Source organism: Mizuhopecten yessoensis, unplaced genomic scaffold (genome assembly GCF_002113885.1).
Source record: "Mizuhopecten yessoensis strain PY_sf001 unplaced genomic scaffold, ASM211388v2 scaffold6349, whole genome shotgun sequence".
NCBI classification, from domain to species: Eukaryota; Metazoa; Mollusca; class Bivalvia; order Pectinida; family Pectinidae; genus Mizuhopecten; species Mizuhopecten yessoensis.
This window is the reverse complement of record NW_018406505.1, coordinates 60,824-78,416: the sequence shown is the minus strand read 5'-3', so window position 1 is coordinate 78,416 and position 17,593 is coordinate 60,824. Positions and strand designations below refer to the sequence as shown.

At 36.5% G+C, this 17,593-nt stretch overlaps 1 protein-coding gene across 1 annotated transcript in view; it reads right to left on the bottom strand.

The window, feature by feature from the left end:
- The window catches only part of LOC110451968 (dnaJ homolog subfamily C member 10-like), a 57,859-nt gene extending 43,855 nt beyond the window's left edge, over window positions 1-14,004 (bottom strand). Inside the window, exons 1-5 of the mRNA XM_021500206.1 lie at window positions 13,939-14,004; window positions 9,206-9,495; window positions 6,296-6,464; window positions 856-906; window positions 415-500 (exon numbers count right to left, since the gene is read on the bottom strand). Of these exons, the coding sequence (XP_021355881.1) occupies window positions 415-500; window positions 856-906; window positions 6,296-6,464; window positions 9,206-9,415 (516 nt within the window). The 5' untranslated portion in view covers window positions 9,416-9,495; window positions 13,939-14,004. The remainder of the gene's footprint in view (window positions 1-414; window positions 501-855; window positions 907-6,295; window positions 6,465-9,205; window positions 9,496-13,938) is intronic.
- Window positions 14,005-17,593: the final 3,589 nt, after the last annotated feature.

Below are 17,593 nucleotides of genomic sequence, written 5' to 3'. Positions count from 1 at the left end.
AAGAAACAATGACCTATCAGCCTCAGTTGGCCATGAGATCTTGGGCATTTGACAGTTTTTGATCTCTGATGGTAAACACAGGTCTAACTCCTGGCCTCTGGGTCAACATTTATCAAACCTCTGAACATGTTTTCAAATATTTATTTTTGATTTGTTAATTTGGGGGAAACCTTAAGATGAAAGTTATTGATCATCTCCATCAAAATTTAGTGTTGGTTTATGTATGTAAGTGAACAAATTATAGAACAAAGCTTCAAGAAGTCACCATTGTTCCTTCACTCTTAACCCCTGAAATTTCATAATGAACTATTCCAACCTTTGAATTGGAAGAGTCTAAATGTGTTTCAGGGGTGAATGAATTAAAATGAATGACCCTGATTATAAATGATGGCCTTGACTAATTTAGAAACATACATGAGGTGCCAAGTCGTGACAGTGGCTGCAGCCAGAAGAATAGAAGTTGACAAACCACACATCGTCTGTACCCTCCACAGACTGTTCTGTAAACAATAAACAAACATAGAAACACACAACCGTTTTCTGTAAGTTTGGATTTAAGGATCATTACTGACTTACTGCAAGCCATGAAATATAATACACTCATTACTTTAACCCAGTTTTGTAAACATGAAATAAAATTGTCAAAGATAACAGTTGTGAATATGACATTTATGAAAATACCCATTACATATTAATATCAATTAATTTGTTCTCTCCATGCAAATTTAATTCCCTTATTTTAACAACAAAAATTGTTATTGAAAAATAATTTGAGTTGATATTTTTTTTTTTATCAATTGAAAGGAAAAGTGATGATACTATTACATATAATATTATGTTTCAACCTCAACTCACCGAAATCTGACCTGCTCAATGTTATAATCTCCTTGTCGTCGTCATAGATACCTGTAATACAGAACAGATACACAGATGTACGGAGGGCTGGGTGGAAAATGTCATTCCATTATATTTTACAGATGAAGATCTGTTAATGTACACCTACCATGGTACCCAGTGGTAATTTGTCTGGGTTTATGTAAGGATTAAACGACACCTTTTTCAATTTCATACAGGCATGAACATTGAAAAAATGCCATTCAATCCTTATATTTACATTCTTAATTTGTAGTTATTACTGGCCTAAACAAAAATATCTCCTTATATTTTCAATATTGAAGTGCCTGTGTCATCATTGCTAACGCGATTCCTGAAACAGTTACAGCCTAATGTCACCAAAGTGTTTGCTTCTAATGGTTGTCCCAATGTTAATGGAGGCAGAAGGTGAAACTTCAAAATGATGCTGATCCAATTGCATTCATAGCCCTATGAACGCAATTTCTTGTTGTAATGCTTATGGAGGAACTTGCAGTGGAAATATAAATATATGAAACAGACAGAGAAATGGGAAAGTGACTTCAGATGTGGGATGCTTATAAGGAAACGACCTAGAATCAGTTTTCATTCACTGGATGGGTGATTCTCAATTGAATTGACACGGCAACAGTTGACAGTTTTTTATCAAAAGTTTCCTGGGATGAGTTGATGTGCTGATTTATACTTGCATCAATATTTTATTTATAGTACATTGCAAAACATTTTGACTGCCCAAATATACACACTTCTACAGCACTGGATCAAACATTAATATACACACTTCTACAGCACTGGATCAAACATTAATATACACACTTCTACAGCACTGGATCAAACATTAATATACACACTTCTACAGCACTGGATCAAACTTGCTGATATCGCAGTTGATATTGTCATGGTCATTTCTTCTAGTTATTGATATACTTCTACGGCCAGACTTACATTGTACAGTAAGTGAATTCTATTCAAAGAATCCATCAACTGTGATATGCTGAACTCTGCTGATCTTTATGAAAACTACCATTGACTGGACGTTGGATCTCCACCCACCTGTACTTCTACAATAGTTTAGATTTTGCTACAAAAGAATTACCTGGTAAATAACATATGATATTAAGCCGCTTATCAAAAGTCTCTGATTGACCAGGAAGGAATTAATTAATTCAACATTGATTTTAATTTCTTGATCCTGATTATAATGTCTGTACATTGATTGTAACTCTTCAACAGATTATAGTCACAGGACTAGGTTACGACTGATAGATCGTAACTCTTCTACAGATTATAGTCACAGGACTCAGAGTAATGACTGATAGATTGTAACTCTTCAACAGATTATAGTCACAGGACTCAGAGTAACGACTGATAGATTGTAACTCTTCAACAGATTATAGTCACAAGACTCAGAGTAATTACTGATAGATTGTGACTCTTCAGCAGATTATAGTCGCAGGACTCAGTGTAACGACTGATAGATCGTAACTCTTCAACAGATTATAGGCACAGGAGTCAGAGTAATGACTGATAGACCGTAACTCTTCAACAGATTATAGTCACAGGACTCAGAGTAACGACGGATAGATTGTAACACTTCAACAGATTATAGTCACAGGACTCAGTGTAACTACGGATAGATTGTAACTCTTCAACAGATTATAGTCACAAGACTCAGAGTAATTACTGATAGATTGTGACTCTTCAGCAGAGTATAGTCACAGGACTCAGTGTAACGACTGATAGATCGTAACTCTTCAACAGATTATAGTCACAAGACTCAGAGTAATTACTGATAGATTGTGACTCTTCAGCAGATTATAGTCGCAGGACTCAGTGTAACGACTGATAGATCGTAACTCTTCTACAGATTATAGTCACAGGACTCAGAGTAATGACTGATTGATTGTAACTCTTCAACAGATTATAGTCACAGGACTCGGTTACAACTGATAGATCGTAACTCTTCTACAGATTATAGTCACAGGACTCAGAGTAATGACTGATTGATTGTAACTCTTCAACAGATTATAGTCACAGGACTCGGTTACAACTGATAGATCGTAACTCTTCTACAGATTATAGTCACAGGACTCAGAGTAATGACTGATTGATTGTAACTCTTCAACAGATTATAGTCACAGGACTAGGTTACGACTGATAGATCGTAACTCTTCTACAGATTATAGTCACAGGACTCAGAGTAATGACTGATTGATTGTAACTCTTCAACAGATTATAGTCACAGGACTAGGTTACGACTGATAGATCGTAACTCTTCTACAGATTATAGTCACAGGACTCAGAGTAATGACTGATAGATTGTAACTCTTCAACAGATTATAGTCACAGGACTAGGTTACGACTGATAGATCGTAACTCTTCTACAGATTATAGTCACAGGACTCAGAGTAATGACTGATTGATTGTAACTCTTCAACAGATTATAGTCACAGGACTCAGAGTAACGACTGATAGATTGTAACTCTTCGACAGATTATAGTCACAGGACTCAGAGTAACGACTGATAGATTGTAACACTTCAACAGATTATAGTCACAGGACTCAGTGTAACGACGGATAGATTGTAACTCTTCAACAGATTATAGTCAGATCACAGGACTAAGTCTTATAAGTACCTCAGCTACGTCCCTGTACAGTAAATATATACAGACACAAGCAAGCCACAAGGCTTATACATATTGCTTCTTACTACACCAGCTGTCGCCTTGTACATCACAATGATACAATGTGTTGAGGACAATCATCCTATGTTCTGGATTCATCCTGAGCACACACTATACATGTATATATATATATAGCTACCGTTCACATAGTCTACCAGCTGTGATTAAGGATCCCTGTACCACTGACAGAAACTGTACATACAAACCATTTTTATTGGCAGGACAATAGCTCAATTAATCATTTCTGACAAGAAAATGATACATTGCAGGAATTTTATGAAAAAAAATAGTAGGGATAAAATGAAAACAAGAAAAATCCACAACAGAGTACTGAATATAAAAGTACAATGGAGCTAGATCAGGGGCTTGTTCATTTATGCGGAACAACCAGTTTGTCTGTTTTTAAAAGTAACATTTTCAGGTATAAATCTTGGCGGACCTGCAAATGTTTATGGAGGCCTTGCACGGCTTTGTCAAGGCTTGCCTGAAGGCAGCATCAGATTTTACTAGGTCCGACCCTATATCATTTCATAAACGAACAACTCTGGTCCAACTGGTTCAACCATTTGGACCGCGATAAATGAAAGCAGCTCAGGATTGAAACCCTCAACCTCAATAAGATCATAAAACTGTCGCTCTAACCAACTCTGTAACATAGTCAACGGAAGTATCCTAGACCACTTGCCCTAGCACTAATTAACGTTATATCGGAAAAACAAAATCAATGGGAGGCTATTGTAATATAGTGGAATTCTCTAGTATTTTGACAGCGGAGGGACAGGGTTCCTTAAAGTGTCCGATAGAAATGGGGGCAGTACAGGTGACATGAACATCTGCCCTTAAAGATCATTTCTACACCTTTTTTGACAACTCTTTTTCAGACAAATCCTGGATATCTTTTCAGACAAATCCTGGGTATCTTTTCAAATGTTTATGAGTCCTAAAAAAATCACTGTTTCTTGTAATACATTAATGGTTAATCATACCTAATTAATTCTGCCCATTGCCTTTAAGATATCNAATCCACTCAGTGGTTCATGACTAGTAGTGTAAAGTTGACGGACGCCGGACGCCGGACGCTGNAAAACTCAGTAGCCATATTTCTTCATGATAAGTAACCATTTGGTCAATTTGTAACGGCATCATTGGACTTAAAGTGACTTTTGAAAAAACGGATGCCAAAAAGGGGAAAAGAAGAATTTAGGAGTTTCATTATAGTATATGGGCCACAACATTTGTACTTAATGAAAGTTATTATGTTTAACAAAAATGAAATAAACTAGAAAATGTCTGTAAGACATGAATATAGCAACCGTGACCTTGGCTTTGACCTTGAAACCCTGAAACACAAGGATGTTCGACGTATACTCATACTTGACCTTCGTATAAGGTTTGACAAAAATCTGTGAAAGAATGAAGTTGCCAAGTGTTTACATTGAATCGGGATGGGATGCGAAGGAATGAGAGGGGACACGTTACAGTTGCCAGTGTGATTGATGACTAATTATGAGACTATTGGTTATCATTGTGAATTTTTAGTTGCCATGGCAACAAAACAATAGGTGCCTCTTAGAGCTCTGCATTGGTAGAAAAAAATCACTTTTGATGCCACTTATTTACAAACATCAACGATGGATATTAAAAACAGTCTCTGAACCTCTTAATGCCTTCAAAAGATCCCAGAGGGATCTTGGCGCCCACCTTTGTACCATCTTCATTAGTTCTTTGTCAGTTCGATCTTTTCTCTTCTTTCCTCTTATCTGTTTGATCGAGTCATGTTAACAGTAAATGCACCTTGAGGTAACTTTTGATCTAAACTTAATACTGATGTGTATGAAAGCCAACCTTCAAAGTGAGTTTGTCATTTCACATATTTACTAGTACAGTACTTAATGTGAAAGAAATAGAATCGATCATTGCAATATGAGAAAGATCTGTTTAGTTCTTCTTTTAATCCATTTTGTTTTTATGATCAGTCTCAAAATATAACATACACAACGAGGGATCAAGGGGAACCTACATTTAAAATTTGAGAAAGATCCCTCCCGTACTTCCTGAGAAATAGCGATAACAAACTTTCACTATCAAAATCCAAGATGGCTGCCTGTCGGCCATGTTGTTTATCCGATCAGTCTCTAAAATTGCCCTGCACAGCTAGGACCAAGGGGAACCTACATATAAAATTTAAGAAAGATCCCTCTAGTTCTTCCGGAGAAATAGCGGTAACAAACCTACACTATCAAAATCCAAGATGGCTGCCTGTCGGCCATGTTGTTTATCCGATCAGTCTCAAAAGTTGCCCTGCACAGCTAAGGACCAAGGGGAACCTACATATAAAATTTGAGAAAGATCCCTCTGGTACTTCTTGAGAAATAGCGATAACAAACTTTCACTATCAAAATCCAAGATGGCTGCCTGTCGGCCATGTTGTTTATCCGATCAGTCTCAAAAGTTGCCCTGCACAGCTAAGGACCAAGGGGAACCTGCATATAAAATTTGAGAAAGATCCCTCTGGCACTTCTTGAGAAATACCGATAACAATAATTGTTTACGGACGGACGACGGACGACGGACGACGGACGGACCACGGACGCAGGGTGATTTGAATAGCCCACCATCAGATGATGGTGGGCTAAAAATGTCCAATCATTAACCAAATCATGTGCCAATGGCATCTCCAGAGCCAATGGTTCCTTGGTCATAGTGACTAGATATCCCTGAAATTTGATTCTATTTACCGAATTCCTCCTGGTAGAACTTCCAGCTTTCGTAACGCCTGCCGCCATGGAAATCTTCCTTCAGACCTTCCTCCCCATGAGTGTCATACTTCTTCCTCAAATCATCATCTTTCAGGACTTCATATGCCCGTGTTATTTTCAAAAATTGATCATGAGCATCAGGGTCATCCTGTAATTCAAATTGATATCATTTAGTTCGTACATAGGCAATACCACATATGAATTCATCAGACGTCTCAGATAGCATAATTGCAAGTGCATATATATCTTTCACCAAGCTAAGGGCTTCAGCAATAAATGAGTGCAAAATGAGATGTTTGGTGAAATATGAAAGAAATATGAAATAATGATGTTGGCTTGCTACAATGTATGTCTAAAAGCAAGCACATGGTTCTGTCTAAAATCGAAAACATTGTGTTCACCCACAGCAAGCAGAGTAGGTCGGAAAATAGTGGTCTTTATTGAAACCTCTATTTACAATGAAATTTAACAAGAATGGAACAAGAATGGCTGTTCCAACGTTTGGAGATTATTATTGACGTCAAAAAGTATCCTTAATTTCAGATCATATTAATATTTCACTATTAGTTCTTCATAAAACTCTTTAACAAGAAAAATATAGACTGTTGTTTGCCTTTTCTCACACACATGATTGCTAAGGATAAGCTGAGGCTTTTAGACATGCCAATCGAAAAAGTGGTGAAATGTGACATTTGACCCTTTCATTTTGACCAATGACAACTTAACCTAATCAGGCAGAGAATATTATGTTACCATGATATGGTTTTAAGATATATAATGGTACTAAGCATGATGTGGAGTTTACAAAACATTATACACAAGCTGTTTATTTCAAAAATGGTCGAACATCCTCTGACCCTTTAACCTTGAATGAGGATGACAAAAACATCTACAAAGTGAAGATCTTGAAGTTACCATACTGAAGTATTTATAGACAAAAATCTGATGAGGAGGCATAAGATATCTTGTACATTGATGAGGGGAGCTTAAGATATCTAGTACACTGATAAGGGGAGTGTGATAAACTTGCTCAATGATGGGGAGAGCTTAAGATGGCTTTTACACTGTAATAAACTTGTTCACTGATGAGGAGAGCTTAAGATGGCTTGTACACTGATGATCATGAGGGGAGCTTAAGACATCTTGTACACTGATGAGGAAAGCTTAAGACATCTTGTACACTGAGGAGGGGAGCTTAAGATATCTTGTATACTGATGAGGGGATCTNAGGGGAGCTTAAGATATCTTGTACACTGATGAGGAAAGCTTAAGATATCTTGTACACTGATGTGGGGAACTTAAAATATCTAGTACACTGAGGAGGGGAGCTTAAGATATCTTGTAAACTGAGGAGGGAAATTGAAGATATCTTGTACACTGAGGAAGGTAGCTTCAGATATCTTGTACACTGAGGAGGGAAACTTAAGATATCTTGTACACTGATGAGAGGAGTGTAATAAACTTGCTCACTGATGAGGAGAGCTTAAGATGGCTTGTACACTGAGGAGGGGAGCTTAAGATATCTTGTACACTGATGAGGGGAGTGTAATAAACTTGTTCACTGATGAGGAGAGCTTAAGATGGCTTGTACACTGATGATCATGAGGGGAGTTTAAGCCATCTTGTACACTGATGAGGAAAGCTTAAGACATCTTGTACACTGAGGAGGGGAGCTTAAGATATCTTGTATACTGATGAGGGGAGTGTAATAAACTTGTTCACTGATGAGGAGAGCTTAAGATTGCTTGTACACTGATGATCATGAGGGGAACTTGAGACATCTTGTACACTGATGTAGGGATCTTAAGATATCTTGTATACTGATGAGGGGATCTTAAGATACCTTGTACACTGATTAGGGGAGTGTAATAAACTTGTTCACTGATGAGGAGAGCTTAAGACATCTTGTACACTGATGAAGGGATCTTAAGATATCTTGTATACTGATTAGGGGATCTTAAGACATCTTGTACACTGATGAGGAAAGCTTAAGACATCTTGTACACTGATGAAGGGATCTTAAGATATCTTGTACACTGATTAGGGGAGCTTAAGATATCTTGTACACTGATGAGGGGGGCTTAAGATATCTTGTATACTGATAACGGGATCTTAAGACATCTTGTACACTGATGAGGAAAGCTTAAGACATCTTGGACACTGATGAGGGGAGCTTAAGATATCTTTTACATTGATGAGGGGATCTTAAGATATCTTTTACACTGATGAGGGGAGCTTACGATATCTTGTATACTGATGAGGGGAGCTTAAGATATATTGTACACTGATGAGGGGAGCTTTAAGATATCTTGTCCACTGATGAGGGGAGCTTAAGGCATATTGTACACTGATGAAGGGATCTTAAGATATCTTGTATACTGATAAGGGGATCTTAAGACGTCTTGGACACTGAGGAGGAAAGCTTAAGACATCTTGGACACTGATGAGGGGAGCTTAAGATATATTGTACACTGATGAGGGGAGCTTACGATATCTTGTATACTGATGAGGGGAGCTTAAGATATCTTGTCCACAAGCTTTTTCATTCAAAATTATCAAAGTGTGACCTCTGACATTTTAATCTTGACTGATGCTCACCAAAATCTTATCCTGTGTTAATGTCAACGTGGTGTAAATATGAACTGAATCAGGACAGGGTTTACAGGTTATCTCATACACAAGCTTTATACTACAGATGCATGGACGTATGCACAGAAAGATATAATCACTGACATTAAAACCTACAGCATCAAGTACAAATGGGCTGAAATTGTCTCATTTAACATAATCAAATGACAGAACAGTAAAAAGAAAAAAGAAACATCCTAAAATGTATTCAGCCTTTAGCAAATAAGGAATATTTACTTCAAAAATCAAAAATTCACTTACCAGATTTTTATCTGGATGTTTTGTGACTGCTAATTTTTTGAAAGCTTTCCTGATTTCCTTTGTCGTGGCACTTCTGGGTATGTCTAGAAGTTTGTAGAAGTCTTCTGCACTCACTAACACGATCACACTCCATACAAAACACAGCACAAGTAGGGACCGGAGAAGTCGTGCGTTCCTTAAAATAGGGTTATTTATGGAAATAAATTCCATTTTAATTTCAGTAATTATATAAAGTCTTCAAATCCTGCTTGTTTTATGTGGCCTTGTTTCAGATATGTAAGTCTTGAGACCTAAAACGATGAAGAAATAGATTATTTTTTCATAAGACTCTATTACATACATACCGTACCATAGTCAATGTAATTAGTGCCTCTCCCATTAAACACATCCCTCACACCTTCGAATCTGATTTCCTGAAGAACAACATTCACCCTTGCTCACTGCATGCAGTAAACTGTTTAATGATATAACACTCAGTGAAATATATTAAGAGATAAATAACTAACTCATTCACCCCTGAAATTGCATAATGAACTATTCCAACCTTTGAATTGGAAGCGTTCAAATGTGTTTTCAGGGGTGAATAAGTTAAGGGTATATCCTATATTCCACATCTGATTAGTAGATTTGTATCAGAGTTTTGTCCCTTAAAAACATTCAATCAGTTGTATCAAATATATAGATCTGCAAGCATTTCAGTGTATTACTCAAGAGTAGCTTCAAATTCACCAACATTAATAAGTCTAAAATGTCAGTAAAAGATAAGTATGGGGTTCAGGTAATTTTTTAAACAGATACTGTTTTTTGGTACATATTGAAAGATACATATTGTTAAATGCAAATTTGTTTGAACCATCAGGTAACATTTCATTTACTTTGGAAAAATTGAAAATTAGTTGTTTTATTTAGCAAAATGTTATTTCAACCACAGGCATTTTTGTACTGATAAAAACCATATCTTAAAGTCAACATGATTATGTGTTATTACCTGTAAACAACTTTTTACACCTTAACATGTAGATTCTTATTTCCTGATTCACATATCAAACTGCATGTACATTTGTTTTTTAGCCAATGTTTCATATAATTGTACATGTAACATGCTTGCCAACTTTATGAGGTTTCCATGGGGAAGATTACACATGCTCATATTTAAAAGCATGAATGAAATGTGTGTATGTACACCCTAGGGAAAATAACACTTTTAAATGATATTTTTTCAAAAAGCGGCGCAAAGCGCTGCAGGGTTAGATCTGTAAACACTTTGTCCACTTCTGGTGCATCCCCATGCGTGAAGCCTTCTGGGAAATTGCCGCTGCATACGATCTACTAAAATATGATAGTAAACCCCTACGATATCCATATTTATTACATTTTACCAATGAAATATCATGAATTCTCCGTTTGATAAAATCTTTTATCTTCACTGCAGTAAAGCTATACGAAATGTTAAATCTTCACAAGTGAAGATATCATATTTAGTATTGTCCAATCAGAATGTTACTTTCTCTTCACTGCAAAGATTTATCGTTTCAAGTTCAGATGAAGCGACGGCAAAATAAGTGTCTGCTTTGTTCAACTTTTGCAACACACATATGGTATTTACAAAACTACACCATTGATATCATTTTGTTTGGAAATCTTATCAGATAAAAGCAGCAACATCCAAATCGCATTGATCACCACATTCAAAATGGCGCTCTGCATTGTTGTCAAGCGTGACGTCATTTAAACTTGGCGTAAAATAGTTCACCACATATTCCCGTACTTTTCTGATGTAGCAATATTTGCGTCGCCTTATTTTAAAAAATTGTAATAAAAAAACCTGTTAACGGTTTTCCAGTTAAGCACTATATACGTATTTCACCCGTTTATAACAAATATGTAATAACAACCAGAAAACTAGCAGTATGGCAGAGTTTGTTTTTGTAGAAAACTCTAAGAGGTAACAACTTCGTTGACAAGTATCCTCCACCAGATATTAACATTTTATGTAAAATTCAATTAAAAATTGGCTAGTACGTACTGACACTTCAACCAAGAAGACAGTTGATAGTTTATTTAAAAGTGCATTATCAAAACACAGACTTAGATCTGTGATCAAATGAAATCTTTGTAAAAGTTTTGGGCTGTTGTAAATTGTATTTTTCGTACAACTTGTACTGTATCTTCTCTCTCAGAAGATGACACTATTACCAAGTTGTTGACAGCTAACATGCAGTTAAAATTGTACATTTTCATGCCTTGGGAAAATTACTGAGTGATGATAGTACAACATGTGAGGATATTGAGCGTGAAAAGAGTATTTTGCACGTTAAAATTAATGCCATTAATATTTGAAGAATAAATTCAAGTGTGCAGGATGTGTTCCTCATGTTTGTTGGACTGTCAGTAAGTGATTTTCATCTAAAGACCTGGTGTCCAGCAGCTTTGCTGCGTTTTGTTGTTTGAGCTGTTCTTTCGGTTGAAATCATCAGATCTTAGGAAATACATGTAGGAATACTTAGAAACTTAGAGACTTAGAAAAAAGAGGGAGGAATGTAGCAGAACTGGACTGGTCAACTGCTGATGATCAGGTAGCTTGACTGGTAGAGCGTCTGTCTAGAGTTTCGAGGATGAAACCCAGTTTGAATCCTGGTCTAGTCGTACATTTCTCCTCTGTTACATTTGTAAGAGTGTCAGCCACTCTTTCATACCAAATGTGACTTCTGAAGCTAGGAATGTTATGGAGGGTCCATTTTTAGACTGTTACAGCCTGCAACTCTCTCTACACAAAGTATATGCATCAGAGTGGAAGTAATGAAAAGTAATGGGGGAGATCTCTCTCATTCTACATTTCCAACGAGGGAGAAAGTGCATGAAATGTGTCAGACTGAAACTGATGCAGATGCAACTCTCTCTACACAAAGTATATGCATCAGAGTGGAAGTAATGAAAAGTAACGGTACAGCATTGGTGTCAACCTCTGAAACCTCCAATGGGGGAGATCTCTCTCATTCTACATTTCCAATGGGGGAGATCTCTCTCATTCTACATTTCCAATGAGGGAGAAAGTGCATGAAATGTGTCAGACTGAAAATGCATTCCTCAATTTATTTCTCCTTTTTAATGTATCAAAATAACTCAAAAAAGCATTCATTTGATTCAGACACACCTGCTATGATTATTACACACACCCTGCAGTAACAAGGAGATAATTTTATCACAGGATGTACATTATGAGCTTGTGTGAGTTTGGGCTTGAATGAGGGAGTTTTGAGGGAGATTGGTGATAAATTTCGGTCAAAATGAGGGAGTCTCCCTCGTAATGAGGGAGGTTTAACTTGACAGCTATGGTACCACAGAGCTAAAGGGAAATGCACATAAGACAATGCTAGTAAAGCGATGTTGACATGACTATGTACAATTAAAATCTGCGGCAGTACATCACCAATGGAGGGGGTTGGGTGGCACACTCACTCGGCTTTCACTAAGACAGCTGAGGTGTGATCAGGTGTTAGGTCAGCTACCCAAACACTTTTTTTATTTTAGTCTCAACGGAGTACTCACGTTTCCTTCCACACTAAGACCTCTAGATCTGTGTGTTTTCATCCGGGTCAACAAGAGTGATAAATATAAGTTGGAAAAGCTTGCATCATAATTGTTGTAAAATAAATAAAGTTTATATTTACATAAATTTAATAGGAAACATGATTTTTGCCAGGTGTTCTAATCTCTCACTCTGTACAATATCAAATACTACCTAGGCCTACACACTATGTAGCAATGTGCATTTGGTAATTAATTGAATTGAAAAGTGTAGCTATATGGTTCCTGCAGCTACCTACACACCAGAAGAAGTCCAAACATATAAATCATAACTTAATTTTCAAACACAGTTATGTGAATTCAAGGGTGTTAAAACTTTTCAAAGACAATACTACAAAGTTTTTTGCAATAGTAATGATATGTCTTGATATATGTCTATTTCATGTTGGTCACTAAGCAATCCCATAAAAAGATACTCAAGTCGCCAGGTTCTTCGTATACTTCTACCTGATAATAGACCTACTTAATCATGTTGAAGATTATGTCAATGTTTGGGTTGTATTTATATACATGAAAAGAGAGTGAGAATAGAGCTTATTTTGTAGAGAGGGGAGACGACTTATAAAGGTTTCCAAAGTATCAGATGAGACCAGGTCTGGTGGGAGGTTGTTCCAGTCTGGGATAGTTCTGGGGGGAAAAAGAGTATTTGTGGCAGTCTGTTCTACAATGTGGAGTAAGTGAGATAGGAGAAAGGGTGAGAGTGTCGTGAGGTTTCAATCCAACACGACACGTAAGACTTTCGTTATTAACTATACTCAGCATGAACAACCAATGTCATGATGAGCTATCAAATGACAATTTATAATTGCTGTCGAACAATTTTATATTTAGTCAAAGAAAAATTGTATGAAAAAGTTTCACATCTCTTCAGCATTCCGTTCAATAAAATGCATATTTATCAAAGTAAATTTGATATTTGTTTGCATGGTATTAAAATGACATCGTGTACAGGTAGACATCAGACATTGTCAAAATATCCAAAGTCTACCGTATCTGAAATGTCAGTATAAAGCCGGCTTATTATTTTCTGAACTATAGATTTCATTGAGCATTATCATACGTTTGAATAAATTTTACGCATTATTTACTGGTCAACGAAGGTAAATATTCCAAATTAAACGTTAAAAAAATGATAATACACTTACCACACCCGATTATCTGTGACCTGTCAAGTTGGCAATTCCTCCATGTGCGACAGCTGGCGGATGTTGACACACGTGTTACTACGCACGCGCAGTAGTTGAATTCGTTCGGAACTTTTCGGACTATATCATAAAGATTAGAAACATCGAAAAGTATGAAGGATTAAATCCCGCGAAATTTTAACTTCAACTATTTAACGACAACCACGAATCCAAGAAACTTTTTTTATTAGATATTCATAACGCATATGTTGTTGTTGTTAGGAGACACGGTAGTCTAGAGGTAGGACGCCGGGCTCGTGACCGAAAGGTTGCGGGTTCGAGTCACGGCACGGCACTGTGTTGTACTGAGTCACGGACTTAAATAACAATCCGTGGTTGTAGTATAGTACAGAGCAAGATACCTTACTCAGCTTGTTCCAGTCTACTCAGCTGTAAATGAGGACATGGTTGGGCAGTGCTAGAATTGTAGAATGCTAGCTGTGAGCGCCGAAATGGCAGCAGCGGTTGTATGCTCCCCAGGGAGTTGAGAAAGATATTGGCTGGTTGCAAAGGCCCTATAACCACGGAAAATAATTTATGAATCGCTTTGAAACGACCTACGAACTAGGTTGTGATCAAGCGGTATATAAGAAACTCGGATTAATATTAGTAGTATTGTTCGGAAATTCCTCCGTTATGTTGTTCGAAGCACCCGTCCCCTGGGTAGATATAGTAAGTTTAGACCTATAGGTGGAAGTGTCTGTCAAAATGACCAGAGTTCTACTTCTAAAAGGGTACTGACCAACTTCAACAATTTGAAGATTAATGTCAGAGGAGGGTTTAGATGCGGAGAGGAAAGGCTTTGACAGGAGGAATTTAGTTTTTTTTATGCAAAGTGATGGTAGAGGTTTGATTTAAAAGAGTTTGTTAACCAGGCTAGATAGGGATCAGGAGGGAGTTTATTCCACTCGGATAGTAGTTCGAGGGAAGAAAGTTTCTTTTCTAGATAGTGTTTTGGAGAAAGGAATTTGGAACTTATGACACGGGGAATAAGTCTGTCAGATTTTGCAACAGCAACTTTATTATTGACAATATTGTAAAACATGGTAAGACGTGTATCTCTTCGTCTATCTGCTAGCTAAAGGGGCGCAATTTTAAGTGGTCCGACATTTCATACACACTTGGGGTACGGTGATTCAAGTTTGTCAATATTAGTTTGGGTGTGAGGATCCCGGTCAGGCGATTTACAGGAACGGGCAGATTTCGAACATTTGAAATTACTTTTCAAAACACATAAGTTAAAATGTTTGCTATTCAATTTTGTTAGACATAATAGTATCAATTCTAAAACAATGATAAGATAAGTACTGTCCAAGATGTTTCTTAATAATATCTAAAAAAAACCTTTTGTAATGTTGATCGGACTATTCTATGGTCCATTGTACGGTTATTTTGATATGAAAATTGCATGATTAAGATTACTTAATGTTTAATCTCAACAAAGCATTATTTCATTTTTTTTTTTTATTTGAAAGCCATCTGCTACGATGACACATTGTGTATTCTGTTGTTATAATATAACGAGGTATCAACAAAGTATCACCGCATTGCCCAGGTCTCGGGATCGTGATATCAAAGAGACGTTGTCCTTATTTTATGTAAATGAAAGTCTATGTATAATTTCATGCTTGTAAATATATTATGTTTGAGATATTTGAAATAATGCTGGAGAAGAAACTCCAGTTAAATTAGATACTCAAATACTATGAAATTCAAAAAGTATATTAATTGTATATGATTCGCAGTCCTTTCAATTAATTAATTAACTCAGAGATAGTCTGTTTTGGACAAGCTTAAGTCGGTTCATCTAACAGTAGAAAATTGATAAAATGTGAAAATAAATTAGAATAACATTTTTCCAGAAATAGATCTCTGATTATGAAGACGAGTAGGTTGTCATTAACCATTTTAAAAATAAAATAGACACTTAAAAGGACTTACGTTACGCTTCTTATACATCAATCCAGAGACGTATATATATCATATTACGTAATATATACGTCTTTGACCAATCCAAAAGAAAAATACTATTTGACATGAAAGGTTGTTGCCTAATTCCGTGTTCAAATTTGATTCAACTCCCAGAGATACTGTATACATATACGGTTATACATCATCTGTTTCCGATAGCCACAGTACACTTAGGTGAGGTAATTTTACAAGAGCTGTCCATCTTCCGGTAATTTATTTATCTTGTACTTTATAATAATTTAAAGAATTATACTGTCCATTTATAGGTACTATCACGGACTTAGATTACATCTAATTCCGTGGTACTATATATATATGCGATGTACAAGATTATGCTTCATTCATGATGTTATAATTATTTTGTATTTCATATCACTGATGTATCTGAGCCTTAAAGCTTCAAGTTGAATATAACCCTGAGTTTGTGACACTAATTAGGAAATAACAGATTCTGGACTCGGGCAAACAGCCCGGGTCCGTGCCCCCGGGCACTTAACAATCCAAGTTCCTGAAGGTACACTGATGAGGTGTATACTTGTATACCTAATCTAAATCACAGTTACAGGTAAATATATATATCTACATATGTTGGTTATGCAATGACGACGAAAGCGGAGATAAATTTTGACTCGAATTGGTAAATAGATGATTTTCCTCAAAATACTTATAGTCATATGAATGCTTAACCACAGACTTTATCCAATTCCATGGACAATATCTTAATTTGAACATAAATATTACAGCAACATGTACATTATGTATGTAAGTCCCGGGTCTTGTTTATTTAGGTGAACTTTTTGGTTAACAAAAAATGGTGACCACTACCTTGTTCAAATTTATTCGGAAATGAAATAGTACATCAGCTAATTGAGATTTTGATGCACGTTCATATAAGACCAGAGAATGAAAAAAAATGAAACTTTTTATTGTGAAAAACGTCTGCGTTGCTGTCCGGTAAGATACCATTGCATAATCCGTTCTTGACGTTTTTACAGTTTTGAGTTTAGCTGGTGAATTGCTTTTCTCAGTTTTATCTGGCACGATAACCATATATATGTGTAATTTAAATTACCCATTCTAAATTATTCAATAGCCACCCAAATAACCAATCAGCTTCTGTGTTCCTAGGAGAGCGGGATCACTGATAAGGTGGGGTACTTTACCTGGAACGATGATTGGCTTGTTTCTGCCGACAGAGTCACCAATGTACGTTTTTGTTAGAATAAGAAGATTAACAAGCATACTGAGTATTGCTGAAGCAATACATGTCCCCTACCGGCCCCCGCAATCTATTAAGATGCAACAGTGACCTCAACCTAGATCCGAGGACCTTGAAACTTGAACTTGTCCAATATATTGATTTTTTTTATAATAATGTGAAGTTTGACTAAAATCCATGAAAGAATGAGGCACTAGAGTGCTGACAAAGATTTTCTAAAATAGTAATAGTGACCTTGTCTTGCCCCGATTACCTTGAAATTGTCCAAGATATTTAAATTCTTTACAATAATGTGAAGTTTGATTAAAAACTAGGAAAGAATGAAGGCGCAAGAGTGCTGACAAACTTCTTCGGACAGACAGCGAGGAAAACTTTAGGTATTCTTGTTTTCTTCTCCCTCCCTGCCACCCCCACCCAGTTTCACCG